This window comes from Schistocerca cancellata, chromosome 1 (genome assembly GCF_023864275.1).
Source record: "Schistocerca cancellata isolate TAMUIC-IGC-003103 chromosome 1, iqSchCanc2.1, whole genome shotgun sequence".
NCBI lineage: Eukaryota > Metazoa > Arthropoda > Insecta > Orthoptera > Acrididae > Schistocerca > Schistocerca cancellata.
Window position 1 is genome coordinate 643,024,052 of NC_064626.1, and position 17,756 is coordinate 643,041,807.

The 17,756-nt window shown below is 37.4% G+C and overlaps 1 protein-coding gene across 1 annotated transcript in view; it reads left to right on the forward strand.

Moving 5' to 3' along the window:
- The window catches only part of LOC126183350 (arrestin homolog), a 101,341-nt gene extending 84,812 nt beyond the window's left edge, over window positions 1–16,529 (forward strand). Inside the window, exons 5-8 of the mRNA XM_049925243.1 lie at window positions 7,745–7,902; window positions 11,272–11,415; window positions 14,867–14,996; window positions 15,300–16,529. Of these exons, the coding sequence (XP_049781200.1) occupies window positions 7,745–7,902; window positions 11,272–11,415; window positions 14,867–14,996; window positions 15,300–15,401 (534 nt within the window). The 3' untranslated portion in view covers window positions 15,402–16,529. The remainder of the gene's footprint in view (window positions 1–7,744; window positions 7,903–11,271; window positions 11,416–14,866; window positions 14,997–15,299) is intronic.
- The last annotated feature ends 1,227 nt before the right edge of the window (window positions 16,530–17,756 follow it).

A 17,756-nucleotide genomic window follows, 5' to 3' on the forward strand; every position in this document is an offset into this window, starting at 1 on the left:
TGGTCAGAGCACAGTGCATGCCACACAACACAGCCAGCGCCGGCCTCTGCCCTGCTTCTGCCTTGGCTGCCTGCATTGTGCAGTGCCCCATTGGATTTTGTGTTTCACATATGCCATGCCGTCTCTGTGCTTCCTCTGCCGCGTGCAGTGTCTGGCGCACCTTAACTTAGCATCGCACTCCGTCGGCGATCGTTTCAGTCGCACGTCCTGCCCTCTGGGCAGTTGATGCGAGCAACAGGACAGAGAGCTTCCTAACAGAGAACATAAGAACTACTTGCAACAACCTGCTTGCAAGAGAACGGACGATTTGTCTCGGAGCGGGTGACTGGTGGCCGTTCACCGCTCCCCCCACCCTCGGAACTCGCCCGCTCAACGCTCACCCCACCGTTCTCAACTCTAGCCAGAGCGTTGAGCAAAGCAACTCAGGTGTCACTCTGGTCTCTGCGGTCTTAGCTCATGCAGTAATACAGCTCGCGGCTTGACCTGCTTGACTCAGCGCCTCTGCATCGGAGTTCGTCTATACTGGATATTGTTCTTCGTAGTAATACCGGTATGTATATTACATAATTATGTTATGTTTACATCATTTGTTTTTATTTTATTTTTATTTGTTTAAACTGATCAGATGAGGTTCCTGACGACTCCTCTTACTATAGGATTTTTTATTATGGACACTCGAATTTACACTTCAATTACGAGCGAACCGATTAACGTATCGCAAAATGTGATACACCAATATTTTCCTTGTTTTATTCTGCGTAAGGCTATATGCAGCACTTGTGTCTTACAGTCAAATTTATATTTTTTTTTCTTATTGTAGTACGGATTTTGCGATTTTAGGCGTCTTCGGAAGGAAACGTTCGCTATAAAAATATATGGCTTGTGATGTATTTGTACGAGGTTAATGAAATTTTAATACATTATAGGCAAATACATTGTTAATGTAAATCTCAAGTTACAACATTTTCTGATCACCCAAAAAACCACGATAGTGCAAAATAAATCAATAATCAAAAACTTTGTCATATCGTGAAAATTTCAATAAACAATACAAAATTCTTACTCATCTGTGTTACTTCAAAATAGGATCAATTAAGATCAAAATACAGGTACAGTACTGGAATAAACCAAGTTTAAAGGGCAATGTGCCTTCCATTTATTTTCTATTGTGAATGAGTTGTGAGTCATGAAAAAGAGCTAGTTCATTTCAGGAAGTGAACAGTTCTGATCCGATCTCTGAAAAGAACAGTTTAGCCCATCTCTATTCCCAACCACTGCTTCCCTTTCATGTCCCTCGATTCTTATAACTGCCATCTGCTTTCTGTACAAATGGTAAATAGCCTTTCGCTCCCTGTATTTTACCCCTGCCACCTTCGGAATTTGAAAGAGAGTATTCAAGTCAATATTGTCAAAAGCTTTCTCTAAGTCTACAAATGCTAGAAATGTAGGTTTGCCTTTCCTTAATCTTTCTTCTAAGATAAGTAGTAGGGTCAGTATTGCCTCACATGTTCCAACATTTCTATGGAATCCAAACTGATCTTCCCTGAGGTCAGCTTCTACCAGTTTTTCCATTCGTCTGTAAAGAATTCGCATTAGTGTTCTGCAGCTGTGACTTATTAAACTGATAGTTTGGTAATTTTCATATCTGTCAACACCTGCTTTCTTTGGGATTGGAATTATTATCTTCTTCTTGAAGTCTGAGGGAATTTCGCCTGTCTCATACATTTTGCTCACCAGATGGTAGAGTTTCGTCAGGAATGGCTCTCCCAAGGCTGTCAATAGTTCTAATGGAATGTTGTCTACTCCCGGGTCCTTGTTTTGACTTAGGTCTTTCAGTGCTCTGTCAAACTCTTCTCACAGTATCATATCTTCCATTTCATCTTCATCTACCTCCTCTTCCGCTTCCATAATATTGTCCTCAAGAACATTGCCGCTGTATAGACCCTCTATATACTCCTTCCACCTTTCTGCTTTCCCTTCTTTGCTTAGAACTGGGCTTCCATCTGAGCTCTTGATATTCATGCAAGTGGTTCTCTTTTCTCCAAAGGTCTCTTTAATTTTCCTGTAGGCAGTATCTATCTTACCCTTCATGATATAAGCCTCTAGCCATCCCTGCTTAGCCATTTTGCACTTCCTGTCGATCTCATTTTTGAGACGTTTGTATTCCTTTTTGCCTGCTTCACTTACTGCATTTTTGTATTTTCTCCTTTCATCAATTAGATTCAGTATCTCTTCTGTTACCCAAGGATTTCTACTAGCCCTCGTCTTTTTACCTACTGCTGCCTTCACTATTTCATTCCTCAAAGCTACCCATTCTTCTTCTACTATATTTCTTTCCCCCATTCCTGTCAATTGTTCCCTTATGCTCTCCCTGAAACTCTGTACAACCTCTGGTTCTTTCAGTTTATCCAGGTCCCATCTCTTTAAATTCCCACCTTTTTGCAGTTTCTTCAGTTTTAATCTGCAGTTCATAACCAATAGATTGTGGTCAGAGTCCACATCTGCCCCTGGAAATGTCTTACAATTTAATATGCAAAATCATGAAGTGTAAATCATCAAATCTCAATCCAAGTCATCCGTGTTCCTGTCAATTCAATCACACACTACACTCAGTTGCCACTTCTGCTCAATAAGTAGTCGACTTTTCCCTCTCTCCTTCATGGTGAATTGAGGATGGTGAGTTTGTTGGTTGTTGAATTACTTATTGAAGCATTTAATTTTTATGATTGTATTGTTACACTTCCTTGTGTCCAAATGGTTTTCCAGCCAAGTTCTCATGAGTTTTTACACACTTTCTCTTATTGTCAATAATTCAGTAATCATTTTTACCATTTGTTTCTAATGTTCAGGTGCAAAAATTGTGCTGTGTATGTCTGCCTGTTATCTGTGCTAATAGAAGTCTTGATGGTTACCATATTTTGAAAGCCTCTGTTTAGTTTCATATTTATGTATGGGATTTCTTGACTTATACATGTTCAGTCTGCCAGGTCTTGTCTGTGTGGTGCTTCTCCTACAACTACTTTCATATCTTAAGGCTAACAAAGCCTTTCACAGTGAAAAAAATGTACTTTGGCTTCACTCTTTGACATGTCGTTCACACCTGATAGGCTGATCATATGTGCACGACACTTTCTGTCATTGCTATCTGAGGCTCAATATTCAGATTTGTGTCATTTCAATATGGATTGTTTAGAGACACATTCACATGACTAATTTCCTAAAACAATACTTATCTCATTATATGATCATCTCATTGTCTTCTTCAATGGTAATGAATGTTGACTCAGATCTTGCATTATGAAGTGGCTGTAATTTTCTTTATAAACCAAAGTGAACCATGCAGATAGCATCAATTAAATCATCTTAACACAATTTTCTTTTGAGTTTTCTGTTATGAATTTTGCCCTCAAAATAATCTTGTAAACGACAGTATATTTTATACACACAGAAAAATAAAAAACCAGCTGCCTGCTAACAACTACCAACTGAAACTGCCACTTAAGATGAGCATGGCAAAATATTGTCCAAACAATGCTTTCCTTTACAATAATTATTACAGTACAATTTATTGTACATTAATCACTATAATCAAAACAGAGAGTGATAACATTCATATTATTAGCAAACAAACTACTTATAAAAAGATTTTTCAGAGACCACCACATGTCACCAGCAATTGGTAATAGTCTTTGGTGAACTTCCTTGCATTTTTTTAAAAAGGTACAATCACTTAAGAGTCAATACAGCTTTAAATAAACTCCCTGATTTACTTTCGTATAAATTTTATGTAAAAAATATAGAAGTTAAAGAAAATATTATTGTAAGTTGCGATGTAAGTTTGACATATTTTCATTTTCAAATTGCTATTTGTCAAAATTATTTAATCCATAACAAATGAATGTAAAAAATCAAATTTAAATTACTCATACTTGAAAATTAACTTACATAAAGTTTGATTTTTCTACTGTAGTTACTGACACTCAGTGATATCAGTAGGTACATATAAGGTATCAGTTAGACTCGATTACACCACATACCATAGCAGCCCATATCCATTAGTACCAATAGGCACATACAATGTGTTGAATTTGATTACATCACACAAGTAGTTATCAGTACCCAATGGTATTTGTAGATACATGTAACGACATTATTACATCATAATCTGTGTGATGAACTGAGCAAGTGGCACTCTTTCCCCATCACTTGCTATCCACGTGGTCCAATCTCATTTGCACTTGGCAAGTGCAGTCTAACACGGCATGTGGGCCCTTTCATGTGTATAAGTAAACACTATTTTTAATTACACCATAATGCAGTGGGAGGCCTACGGAAAAGTATTGAGCCTTCACACATTGCAGCTCTGTGACCTGTGTACATCTGTAGCTTTCCACAAGGCTGTATAAGCTGCACAAGTGGCTGCGTCATTAGCTGAGGTAATGGCGATCATCCCGCAGCCTCTGCCAAGCTGAGCAAAATTTATTCATGCTCTCTTGCACGTGCCACAGCCACAAGGATGTTATACGTATCGTGTCTTACAGTGCTCAGGTCAATATGTTTACTAACCGCATCGTGCCTCTGTATTTTATAGAATACGGGTTCCATTACCTATTTTTTATTTGTAGGAATTATATTATCCATACATTTGTGGTTGTTTAATACCTATACATCCCAGTTTCATAAATAATATAATTTGACAAGGTATCAAACAACTTCAGAATAATTAGTAATATTACAGTTGTAAGAACTGCTATGGAAAGCAAGTACTAAGCAAAGAAGGGAAGACAGAAAGATGGAAGGAATACACAGAGTTGCTGTACAAAAGGAACAAATTGAAAACAATATTATGGAAAATGAAGAGGAAGTAGATGAAGATCAGATGGAATCTATAATACTGCACAAATAACTTGACATAGCATTAAGTCAAAACAAGTCACCATGATTAGACAACATTCCCTTAGAATTACTGAGATCTTTGGCAGAACTGGGAGAACCATCCTTGACAGAGCTATTCCATCTGGTATGCAGGACATATTAGATAGGCAAAATACCCTCGCACATCCAGAAGAATGCAATAATTCAAATTCCAAAGAAGGAAGATGCCAAAAAGTGTTAATATTACTGAACCATAAGTTTAATAAGCCGTAGTTGGAAAATACTAACACAAATTATTACTGGAGAATGGAAAGACTGGTAGAAGCCAGCTTCAGTGAAGAGCAAAAGACTGTCTACAAATTATCAGCATGGAGTGCCACAGGGATCAGTGCTTGGGCCCTTGCTGTTCATATATGTTAATGACCTGCCTTTATCCATCAATAAGCAGTGTAAATTTACAATGTTCGCTGATGATACGAGCATTGTGGTGGATAATGTGTCAGCTACTGACTTAGAATCCGAGGTCAATGATATCCTTAAAGAAGTTCTGGGTTGGTTTAGTATTAACTCCCTTTCAATAAACCTGAAAAAAAAAACAATTTTATCCAGTTCCAGACAACCCACAAAAACCCAAAAGAAATAGTTATCACACAGAATGATCAGATGATAAAGCAAGTGTACTTATCAAAATTCCTAGGCGTATACATGGACAGTAGGCTGAACTGGGAACATCACGTTCTACGAACACTAAAACGGCTGACGTCGGGAACATTTGCTTTACGAATTTTGTCACACTTCAATGACATTACCATCTCAAAGTCAGCTTACTTTGGCTATTTTCATTCAGTCATGTGTTATGGCATCATCTTCTGGGGTGATACACCTGCCACAAAGAAAATCCTCACAGCACAAAAAAGAGCAATAAGAATCATTTGTGGTGTACCCCCACGAACCTCATGTCGAAATCTTTTTAAACGACTTGAAATACTGACAGCAACGTCTCAGTACATATATTCACTGATGTGCTTCATAATAAATAACCTCACTCTGTATGAAACGAATTGCCAACATCATGAACATAACACCAGAAGAAAAGGGGATTCCCACTGTGAGTTAAAGAACTTGACACTTATTCAGAAAGGGGTAAAGTACGCTGGAACGAAAATTTTCAATTCCCTACCCAACAGCATCAAAAGTATAAGGAGTAGTACATCAGTATTTAAACGTAGCTTGAAAAATTATTTACTTGAGACCTCACTTTATTCACTAGAGGAATTCTTTCAGAGAAATAAGTAAAACCCAGATTGGAAAGATGTTTTTAAATTTTTTGACACTGTTTACTGTTAAACTAATGTAATAATGCCCAAATGTAAAAATTCCTGTTTTTCTCATTTCCATTTTTGGGTCACTTTTAAACCCAAAGTGGGAAGTTTTGATTACTGTTCAAGGTTAAAATAGATGCAATAATGCCTTAAATATGAAACTGCTATCTTCACATTTATGTTGACTAGTTTTTAAGCTAATAAGTATGACTTTTGTGCACTGTTATTAATACTATAACAATGTCTTTATTCTATGTATTTTATTATGTACATTGTCACGTTCCACATCTGAGTGACTTGCTCACATGTACAGATCTATGGAACAAGTATATAAATAAATAAACAAATATACAAAAACGAGACTCAGGTTAGAGGAGTTGAAGGCAGAACTGAACAGTTACAGTACTTATGGCATTCGATTCATGAAACACACCTAACAACTGCCTGAAGATGAGACAAAATTGCCTTGAAATTGATTGTACAGACATGAGATGAATATCAAAATAAAAATAAAGAACAGCGTAAGGAAATCACCTTTCATTGGAATGTACGCAGAAATGTTTGGCACATGCAAAACTTCTTTTAAACCCAGTAATACCTGACTAAAATCATTCACAAATTATGTTGGAAATGATAATCTAGTGCCGCTGCTATGTTTTAGATGACGAAAACAAAAGAGGACAACGAAACAATTTTTAAGTTCTGCAGTGGTTTCCTCATTGAAATTTAAAATTACAATGATATTTTGTTGTGACTGTAATAACACAGAATAAGGAAAATAAAAATAAAATCTTGTCAGTTTTCAAGCCACATTATTTGAAACAAAATATTTGAATTTTTAATTGTTTTCTCCACCATTACCATTGGAGTAAAAGCTACTGACTGCTGGGGCCGGTACAGCGTTTCACTTTAACAGGCATGACAGCAGTGTCTGGAACCTTCCAAATAGGGCTGAAGTGGTGCGTGCACAGGAAAGTGAGCTGGACAAGCTCTTGGCAACTCTGGCCCACCGCAGGAGCAACTGGCACAATGGGCCAGCACCGTGCTTGAAATTGCTGCTTCCTCTTCCTTACAAGTATCAAGCATCTGTCTTTGCTTCCCACTCGAAGTCCAAAGTCTGGCCCTATGCCTTACTAAGTATGGGAAACAACACAGCATAAACAATTGAGTACACAAATTCTCGTGACACCAATATTATTTGTTAGTCTAAGTTATATGAAATTTGTGTCAGTGTCAAGAACTATTTTTACAACAAAAGACATTTACAGACACAAATGTTTATAGAATTCAATGAGATATTTCTTACAAACTGATAATAACTGCACTGAAAAATTTCATTAGAAATTAAGAGGTCCAAGCTGTTACTTGATTTTGTCTAGCTAGTTAATGCTCGTGTGCAGTATTCTAAAGCATTTTACACACTTCAGTTAATCAACTAATATAGTCAGATTCCATGACTAATTGATGTGATAACACAATTTAATGAGAAGTGAATCTATATTTTTGTCACATTGTATTAGTTTTGCCTGTCTTGGTTCTGATTGCAGGTTTACCACCATGGAGAAAAAATTGGTATCAATATTTGTATTCGAAATAACAGCAACAAAGTTGTTAAGAAAATTAAAGCAATGGTTCAACAAGGTGTTGATGTTGTACTTTTCCAAAATGGCCAATACCGTTCTGCTGTTGCAAGTGTTGAATCACAGTAAGCAAATTACAATAACTTGTAACTGTAATTTTTCTGTATTCATTCATAAATCATTGTAGTAAAAGTGGTACAGGATGATATAGGACAAGTCAGCATAGTGATATTGTGGATTATGCAAGATCATGTGATAACAAACGTACACTGACAGAAAAGAATCACAACACTAAAAAATAATTAATGTGGAGTAATGAAATTACAGGAATTTGTCTAAGTAACGTATTTAAGTGATTAGCACTGCAAAATGACATGTTAATGTAAGTGTGAGATAAGTCATTGCAAATGAGTAAATGCTAGTACATTAATGACCATTGTAACACCAGAATGTTGAATGCAAGCAAGCAAATGTGCGTGCATTGTGTTGTACAGGTGCTGGATGTCAGTTTGTGGGATGGAGTTCCATGCCAATTGCACTTGGTGTGTCAATACAGATGTCATTCACTGCTATTTGTGGATGACACTGGAGTTGCCATCCAATGATGTCCCCAATTGGATACAGATCTGGCAATCAAGCAGGCCAAGGCAACACATTGACACTTTGTAGAGCATGCTGGGTTACAACCATGGTATGAGGGTGAGCGTTATCCTATTGGAAAATGTCCTCTGGAATGCTGTTCATGAATGGCAGCAAAGAAGGTCGAATCACCATACTGATGCACAAATTTGCAGTTAGGGTGCATGGGATAACTGAAGACTGTTCCTCCTGTCATTCAAAATTGCACCCCAGACCATAACTCTAGGTGTAAGTCCAGTGTGTATAGCATGCAGACAGGTTAGTTGCAGGCCCTCAACTGGCCACCTGCTAACCAACACATGGCCCTCACCAGTGCCAAGGCTAAACCAACTTTCATCAGAAAACACAACAGGCCTTCACCCTGCCCTCTAATGAGCTCTCGCTTGACACCACTGAAATCACAAACGGTGGTGGTTTGGGGTCAGTGGAATGCACGCTACAGGGCATCTAGCTCGGAGCTGTCCTTGAAGTAACCAATTGTAACAGATTGTTGTCTCACTGTGGTACCGATTGCTGCTCAAATTGCTGTTGCAGATGCAGTACGATGTGCTAGAGCCATATGCTAAAGACAATGGTCTTCCCACTCGGCATTGCCACGTGACCACCCGGAACCTTATGTTCTTCTTGTGATCATACATTCTCATGGCCACCACCACTAGCAGTCATGTACAGTGGTATATTTCAGCCAAGCCTTTCTGTAGTATTGTAGAAGGAGCATCCAACTTCTTGTTGCCCTATTACATGACCTCAGTCAAACTCAGTTATACACTATGTGATCAAAAGTATCCGAACACCTGGCTGAAAATGACTTACAAGTTTGCGGCACCCTCCATCGATAATGCTGCAATTCAGAATGGTGTTGGCCCGCCCTTAGCCTTGATGTCAGCTTCCACTCTCGCACGCATATGTTCAATCAGGTGCTGGAAGGTTTCTTGGGGAATGGCAGCCCATTCTTCACAGAGTGCTGCACTGAGGAGAGGTATCGGATGTCGGTCGGTGAGGCCTGGCATGAAGTCGGCATTGCACAGGTGTTCTATGGGTTTCAGGTCAGGGCTGTGTGCAGGCCAGTCCGTTACAAGGCTGTTATTGTCATGAACCACTCCGCCAAAAGCCGTGCATTATGATTGTGCTGAAAGATGCAATCACCATCCCCAAATAGCTCATCAACAGTGAAAAGTAAGAAGGTGCTTAAAACATCAGTGTAGGCCTGTGCTGTGATAGTGACATGCAAAACAACAAGGGGTACAAGCCTCCTCCATGAAAAACATGACCACACCATAACACCACCGCTTCCGAATTTTATTGTTGGCACTACACATGCTGGCAGACGATGTTCATAGGGCATTCGCCATACCCACACCCTGACATCAGATCACCATATTGTGTATCATGATTTGTCACTCCACACAACATTTTTCCACTGTTCAGTTGTCCAATGTTTATGCTCCTTACACCAAGCGAGGTGTCGTTTGACATTTACCGGTGTGATGTGTGGCTTATGAGCAGCCACTCCACCATGAAATCCAAGTTTTCTCACTTCCCACCTAACTTCCACAGTACTTGCAATGGATCCTGATGCAGTTTGGAATTCCTGTATGATGGTCTGGATGGATGTCTGCCTATCACACATTGCAACCCTCTTCAACTGTCAGTGGTCTCTGTCAGTCAACAGATGAGGTCGGCCTGTACACTTTTATACTGTACGGGTCCCTTCATGTTTCCACTTCACTATCACATCGTAAACAGTGGACCTAGGGATGTTTATGGGTGTGGAAATCTTGCATACAGACATATGACACAAGTGACACCCAGTCACCTGACCACGTTAGAAGTCCATGAGTTCCGCAGAGTGCCCCACTCTGCTCTCTCACAATGTTTAATGACTACTGAGTTCACTGATATGGAGTACCTGGTGGTAGGTGACAGCACAATGCACCTAATATGAAACACATATTTTTTGGGGTGACCGGATACTTTTGATCACATAGTTATGTTGATAATTGTGTCTTTGTCACCTTAAAGGCATTCTTGACTAACTTCAACTCACCATGTCCAATCTCAAAGGTGACTAATGCTCAAGAGCTTTACAGCATGTATTTAATGCAAACTTAATGTACATCCTCATATTGGCACTACTAGCACCATTCTTATGTGACTAGCATGAAATTTGAATAGATATCATCTTTCAGATGTTGAAACATGCCTGCCATGTCACAGAACTCCTTCTTGGTGCTGCAATTTTTTTCTGTCAGCACAGATGGCGATGTGCCATGGTATGATAGATGATTAAATAATAATAGGAACAAAAAATTATGATGCACTATGATTAGATGAAGACATTACAGAGACTTGTTTTCTTAGATATGTAGCACCCTTATTCCAAGGAATTTTATGACTTGTTTGTTATCCATGGTTTTGCTGAATAGCTACAGTTGGCTCCAGAGAATAGGTATTCAGCACCACATGCAAGTGTTGTGTGCAAATGTATTTGTTTATTTAGTATAATGTCTTAAATAGAAAAAAACTTTTCAATGTCTTCAATAGACCTTCCTTTGGTCAGTACAATGGTGTTGTCTGTGAATTTATGTATATTTACATTAGAATTTGGGTAAGTCTAAATACTTTATAAAAATCAGAAAGAGTATAGGACCTAAAACAGAGCTTTGTGAGCTACGATTGTTGTAGATTTTGTTCCTTACAATACTAGGAGCTTATACTACACCTCTCTTGGAATATAAGGTCAATGGTATCGGTTTTTTGCACTTAAGTACAACACAATTCAGAAACATCTTCTAAATTAAAGTTCTTCATAGTTTTCTCCCAGTTGATATTGTATATATTCTTCTTTTTTCCAGAGAAGGTTGTCCTGTAAATCCTGGATCCAGTCTCCAGAAAGTAATCTACCTAATACCTACATTAGAGTCTAATAGAGGAAGACGAGGTGTTGCTATGGATGGCACTCTCAAACACGAAGATGTTACATTAGCATCAACAACTCTGTAAGTTCAAGACATCACTGTATCAGTGATGATTTTATAAAATATAGACTATGGCATAGTAAATGTCAATTTTACATTGTGAATAGTGTTTACTTTGTATGTTAAACTATTAAGTAGGAATGCAGGTAAGAATGATTAAAGTCCCCAGAATGAGATTTTCACTCTGCAGCGGAGTGTGCGCTGGTATGAAACTTCCTGGCAGATTAAAACTGTGTGCCCAACGGAGACTCGAACTCGGGACCTTTGCCTTTTGCGGGCAAGTGCTCTACCATCTGAGCTACCGAAGCACGACTGATGCCCGGTACTCACAGCTTTACTTCTGCCAGTACCTCATCTCCTACCTTCCAAACTTTACAGAAGCTCTCCTGCGAACCTTGCAGAACTAGCACTCCTGAAAGAAAGGATATTGCGGAGACATGGCTTAGCCACAGCCTGGGGGATGTTTCCAGAATGAGATTTTCACTCTGCAGCAGAGTGTGTGCTGGTATGAAACTTCCTGGCAGATTAAAACTGTGTGCCCGACCGAGACTCGAATTCGGGACCTTTGCCTTTCGCGGGCAAGTGCTCTACCATCGGAGCCACTAAAGCACGACTGACGCCCGGTACTCACAGCTTTACTTCTGCCAGTACCTCGTCTCCTACCTTCCAAGCTTTACAGAAGCTCTCCTGCGAACCTTGCAGAACTAGCACTCCTGAAAGAAAGGATATTGCGGAGACATGGCTTAGCCACAGCCTGGGGGATGTTTCCAGAATGTTCTGCAAAGTTCGCAGGAGAGCTTCTGTAAAGTTCGGAAGGTAGGAGACGTGGTACTGGCAGAAGTAAAGCTGTGAGTACCGGGCATCAGTCGTGCTTTGGTAGCTCAGATGGTAGAGCACTCGCCCGCGAAAGCCAAAGGTCCCGAGTTCGAGTCTCGGTCGGGCACACAGTGTTAATCGGCCAGGAAGTTTCAATGATTAAAGTGTTTTGTGCTTCACTGTTTTCCAAATATTACAAGATTAAAAGCTTGAATCAGGCAAGAATCTAAACATAAGTTGAACACTACACTGTGATTTTAGGCTTGGTCTTTTGGAGATGATACATCCTCAGTCAGCTTATTGTCTATGAACCAACTGTCTCAGGCTATTGTGGAAGTGCTTCCAGTAAAGTGCAGAGTCTGAACAGGGAGCAGCTTGGTATATATGCAAAATATTTTTAGAGATGGTTGTATTAAATGAAAGAAAGAAATCCTACAAGCAGCTAAGAATAAAAAATACAATATTTACATATGCAGTATAATATTTACTCAGTAAGTCACAAGCACACAATTATTACACTGTGTTTTTCATAATATTCAATTAATATTATTTTTGAATATTACAAAAGTGATCTCCGAGCTTATCCCTTGCATAGAGTAATGTCACATTCTCTCATTTCATGGGGCACCGTGGAGAGATTTTTAATCCAATCTATGATATTTGCACACATTCTGATGCCCACTTTTGTATCACATCTCCTACCCTTCCCAGCTAAATTCTCATTGTCAATCATTTTCCATGACTGGGTTTCGGATCGATAACTCAACTAACATATGTAGTGACCTTCAATGTGGATGGAAATGGAAATGAAATAGGTGTCAAAAATCCCAGAAATGGTGGTGTTGTACATCATAAATAGTGCTTATGTTATCCTTTATATCAATAACACACTATTGCAGTGGTTCCCAACCTGGGGGGTAATTATCCCCTCAGGGATAAACTGAAATTTTCTGAGGGATAAAAACTAAATGATTCAATTCTATTTCAGTCACAAAACTAAATTATTTTCAGAAGATCATTACTATTATCACAATTCTGTAAAACTGTAATATTGATTATATAAGTTAGAATAATTACTTTTTCTCAATTTGTAGCATTAATGCAGTGGAGTTTACAGATTCCTCACATAGTTCATTGACTACATACATATGTTGTGTTTTGTCCCATCCATCACTGATGATGAAGTGAGATATATACAGAATAAATGCGAAAATCTCAAGAAAATGTCTTCTCCAGGTTGTTGATAGTACCTGCAGTAGTTCATAAATTGCTTCATTACTCACTTCAAAAAAAGTAAATGAATTAACTGACAGGAAGACACAGCAGTAACTACATCAGGGCTACTATAGTGCTGTACACAGCATTATTATTATTATTATTATTATTATTATTAGAACAGTTAGATGCAAAACATTAACAGCCTGAAGTCTTGCAACTTCTGTCAGTTCAGAAGTAGTAGTGCAGCAATCAAGTGATTTACAAACAGTATGTATAGTGTTGTGACTGACAATTCACAATTTTTCATAAACACAACTTTTATTGATGTAAGTTCAGAAGGTTGATACTTCCCGCAGGCTGTGGCTCTTGCTCCCCCTGCAGGAAGTAGTGCTCAGAATGTGTGTTTCCATTATCTTGTATGTAAATAGCCGGTGTTTACCATGATACTTTTGGTACACCTTGGGCATAGACAACCTCATCCTCTGTGGTTTAATATGGGTTGGCAGCCCTCAGGGGCTATCTTGGCTCTGGTATAACATATAGTGTATACATTTTACATGAGTTTGCAGTGTGCAGGTCAAGCAAGTGCCACAATGGAGAAGAGGGAAGTATGTTTTGTAACGAGTGTCTACCCTCACTGTGGAAGTTAGCTTTATTATCTGAGAAGGAATTGCGGGTAGCACTTGTGATGCACCACAAATTCCTTCTTCATTCATTCTAACACACACACACACACACAAAATATTATTCATCTTTTATCATTTTAAAAATAAAAGTTTTCCAAGAAAAGTCTGTCATTCGGCAGTTCAGTTAGGTGCTAAAGTTGGTGATAATGTGGGGGAAGGGCAACAGATGGCAGGGGGGATGGAAGCAAGAGCCAGGTAATAGCTAATGTCTAACTGCACTCAGGGGTAATGGTCTAAGGAAGTTTGGTAATCAATGCTCTATTGGTTTTTTTTAGGTAAAACCTCTATGCATTACTGAGGCTCTTTTGGATTATTTCAGTTGGTGTCAATGTCAGACACTATGCCAAAGAGTGTCAGCAAGACATTGTTTCATCATGAAATCCAAAAATTTAGACCAAAACTAATTTTAGTGACCTCTCATCTTGAGATTAAATAACACAAATTAATTATATATGTCACAATAAAATTTCTTTTTAGTTTCTAGTTGTGCCAAAGTAGTAATTTGTTTGTCAAGAGTTTGTAATCATATTTTAATTCTGTCATAGTTGTGAATATGTTTACTGCTTGTAGTTCAAAATGGCAATTTTAAAATTTTGTTGTTCAAAATCAGCAACTTACTGTCTGCTGTCGTAGCCACAGAATTAATAATGATTTTTTCCTCATGCTCAATGATTAGTATAGCTTAGAAATTTATACCTTTCTCACCAGCAGCAAACTGTTTGGAGTTTAAATACATGCCATTTCATTGACAGACTTGCCTCTCCAGATCATCGAGATGCATTTGGAATAGTGGTGTCATATTCCGTGAAAGTGAAACTTTATCTTGGTGCTCTTGGAGGTGAACTTGTTGCAGAACTACCGTTAGTTCTTATGCATCCTAAGGTATTTCAATTATTAGTTTCAATTATCTATTTAATATTTTATGTGTTTCAATTCCATTATGAAATACATTGCTCATTAGCATACTTCCTAAAAGAGTGTGTGTTTACAAGAAATATCTGATGCACAAAAAGTTTACATTTTGAAAATAAATTTTGTGATTTAATGTCATTAACTATCTAATAATGAACTTCAAATTCATTGCAATAATTAAAAGCAACCTGCTCTATTCCATTTATTCATGCAATTCATTAAGTAATATGCAAATACACTTAATAATTCTTTTTATTTCTTTTTTAATAACAGCCAGAAAAGATGAAAGCTGTACATGCAGATAGTCAAGCTGACGTAGAGACATTTCGACAGGAAACCTTTGATGGTGACATGACAAATGCTGCTAAATGCTGACGTGATATCTCTGATACTGTCATGCAATGCATTCTACAAATTTAAGCAAAAATAAATATAAATAAATAAATGAGATCATCACATATGATACTGATAATTAAGGATTTGTCCTCATTATAACAAAATCATTATTAGACCAATAGGCCATCCTGAGCACTCAAAATTGTCTTTTAAACAGCTGTTTTGATTTCTTTTACGGTTTTTGATTGAAGTGAGAAGAAAACTATATTATATCTGAAATGTATTAACGTAAGCATGAATCAGTGCAAATACTATCAGCATAAACAAATACACTGGTCACAAGTTGTGATGAGGAACAATTGTATGGATGAAATGTCAAATGAAAAATAAGTCTGTGACAAAATGTGAAGAGAATGCAGTCACATACTTAGAGATGAGCACAGAGAGGGATAAAAAGAGATATAACTAAGAGGGGAAAAAAGATCAGTACAAATAAAGGGATGAGAGAACACAAAAAAGAAAATGAAGAATATGTAAACCAGGAAATGTGCACACAAACATCTTTCCTGCCTATATTTCACACCACATTTCTGTCCTTTACTAATCTTTTTTCATGTTTGCTCTATTCTCTGAGGAATTCACTGCATTCTCTGCTATACAGCATTAGTGGCTATCATGCCATTTTTACATTGTGATGCAATTATTCATTATGTCCATATTTTACTTATATCCTTCAGTGCATATTGCATTTCTGTTAGCACAAAATTTAGACTATTTTTCAGTTACTTTTGTTTTCTTCTTGAAGTTCCTCTTCCTTTATTTTTCACAATTTAATTTAAAAATGAGCAATTGTTTCTAAAAGTTTTAGAAACAGTCATTAGTTTTATTGGCCTTTTCTAGCCATTGCATCCACTGAAAATGGTACAATTTCTTTCATTTATATGATCATTTAAAAATTCATAACCACAGTGCAACTACATAGCTTGCAGTCTCTAAGCATCAGGGAATATCAATTTAATTCTATGAGCCTTGAAAAAAAAATCAATTTCTTATCTGCTTAATGTAAGTTGGGGAGGAGGAGTATAAAAGTGTAAATTAAAATTAAAACTTGACTGGAAAATTGTGTACTTATATAACTGGAATAAAGAAAAACTTTGTTGAATAAAAGCTTTGTATGTGCTTTCTGTACTGTTATCCACAAATACTGAACAAAGAAATTATAGGTGACCTTTTTTATGGTAATAAAAATTCTAAAGAAATAGAATTGGCCAAGTAGCTTTGATTAAACCTATTTTGTGTGATCAAATTTGTTTCTTAGTGCCTAGATTTCATACAAAAGAAACTGAATACATTCATTAAGTAGGGTGGCATAGATACAAAACTTGAAGGAGGGATGGAAAAAGGTGGTGTAGCTCAGGAGTCTCTTTATAAAATGATGAACAAATGACAGCAAATATAGCTAGTAACGTCTTTCACTTACAGATTTCATAATTGTTTCTCAACAGAGAATGTATATTTACCACATACTGTTGCCTGCTTATAACATTAATGATTTTCACTTTGTTGTGTACTGGCACCCAAATGTTTCTTTTTCTTTCTTTTTTTTTCATAATGAAACACATTATGTCCTTCTCAACACAAGACACATAAATGTTGTAATAGATTTTCAGGCTGTGCCTAGTAAATTTGTGTGATAAAACTGGAAATGAAGTGAGTTAGAAAATCATTAGATAGCCATAAATATATATAATTGGCTGCATGATCATATTCAGTGTCCCAAAAGATGCTTCAATTGCCCACAATGTAATGACAGACAGCAGCAATCAAAAATTTGATTATGTCAGCAATACTATCAGACATATGATAAACCACGATTATTTACTAAATGCACCACTGATTATTATTAAAGTGCTTACTGCAGAAGAGTCACATGTGTAAATTTAAAAACCATAAAATACCTAAAGGAGTATAATGCATATAAAAATACACATGAGGTTCTGTGCACAGTGATATAGTATTTATCGTCAACAGATACTCATGAATCTGGAACCAGTGCAACAATTTACCAATCTCTGTACAACAGGACCATATAAAATCTACCAGTGATTAAACTTGGATGCCTGATATACAATGTTAAGTTACAAACAGACACCGTAACAAGTAAGCAGCTTGTACTCTCCAGTACACTATTTCTGAAGCAGAACATGTGGCAACCACAAAATAAATTTAAGAAAAATGAACTGCTGCCTAATACAGAATGAGTACTCTTCCTCAAGATCCTCATAACAGCATGAAGTAAAAGAAAAACCCAGACAAATCACCAAATTTATTGGGACAACAGATCCAATTTCCTATAATTCACACTTCATGGAATAATGAGTGAGGAAGGTGAGG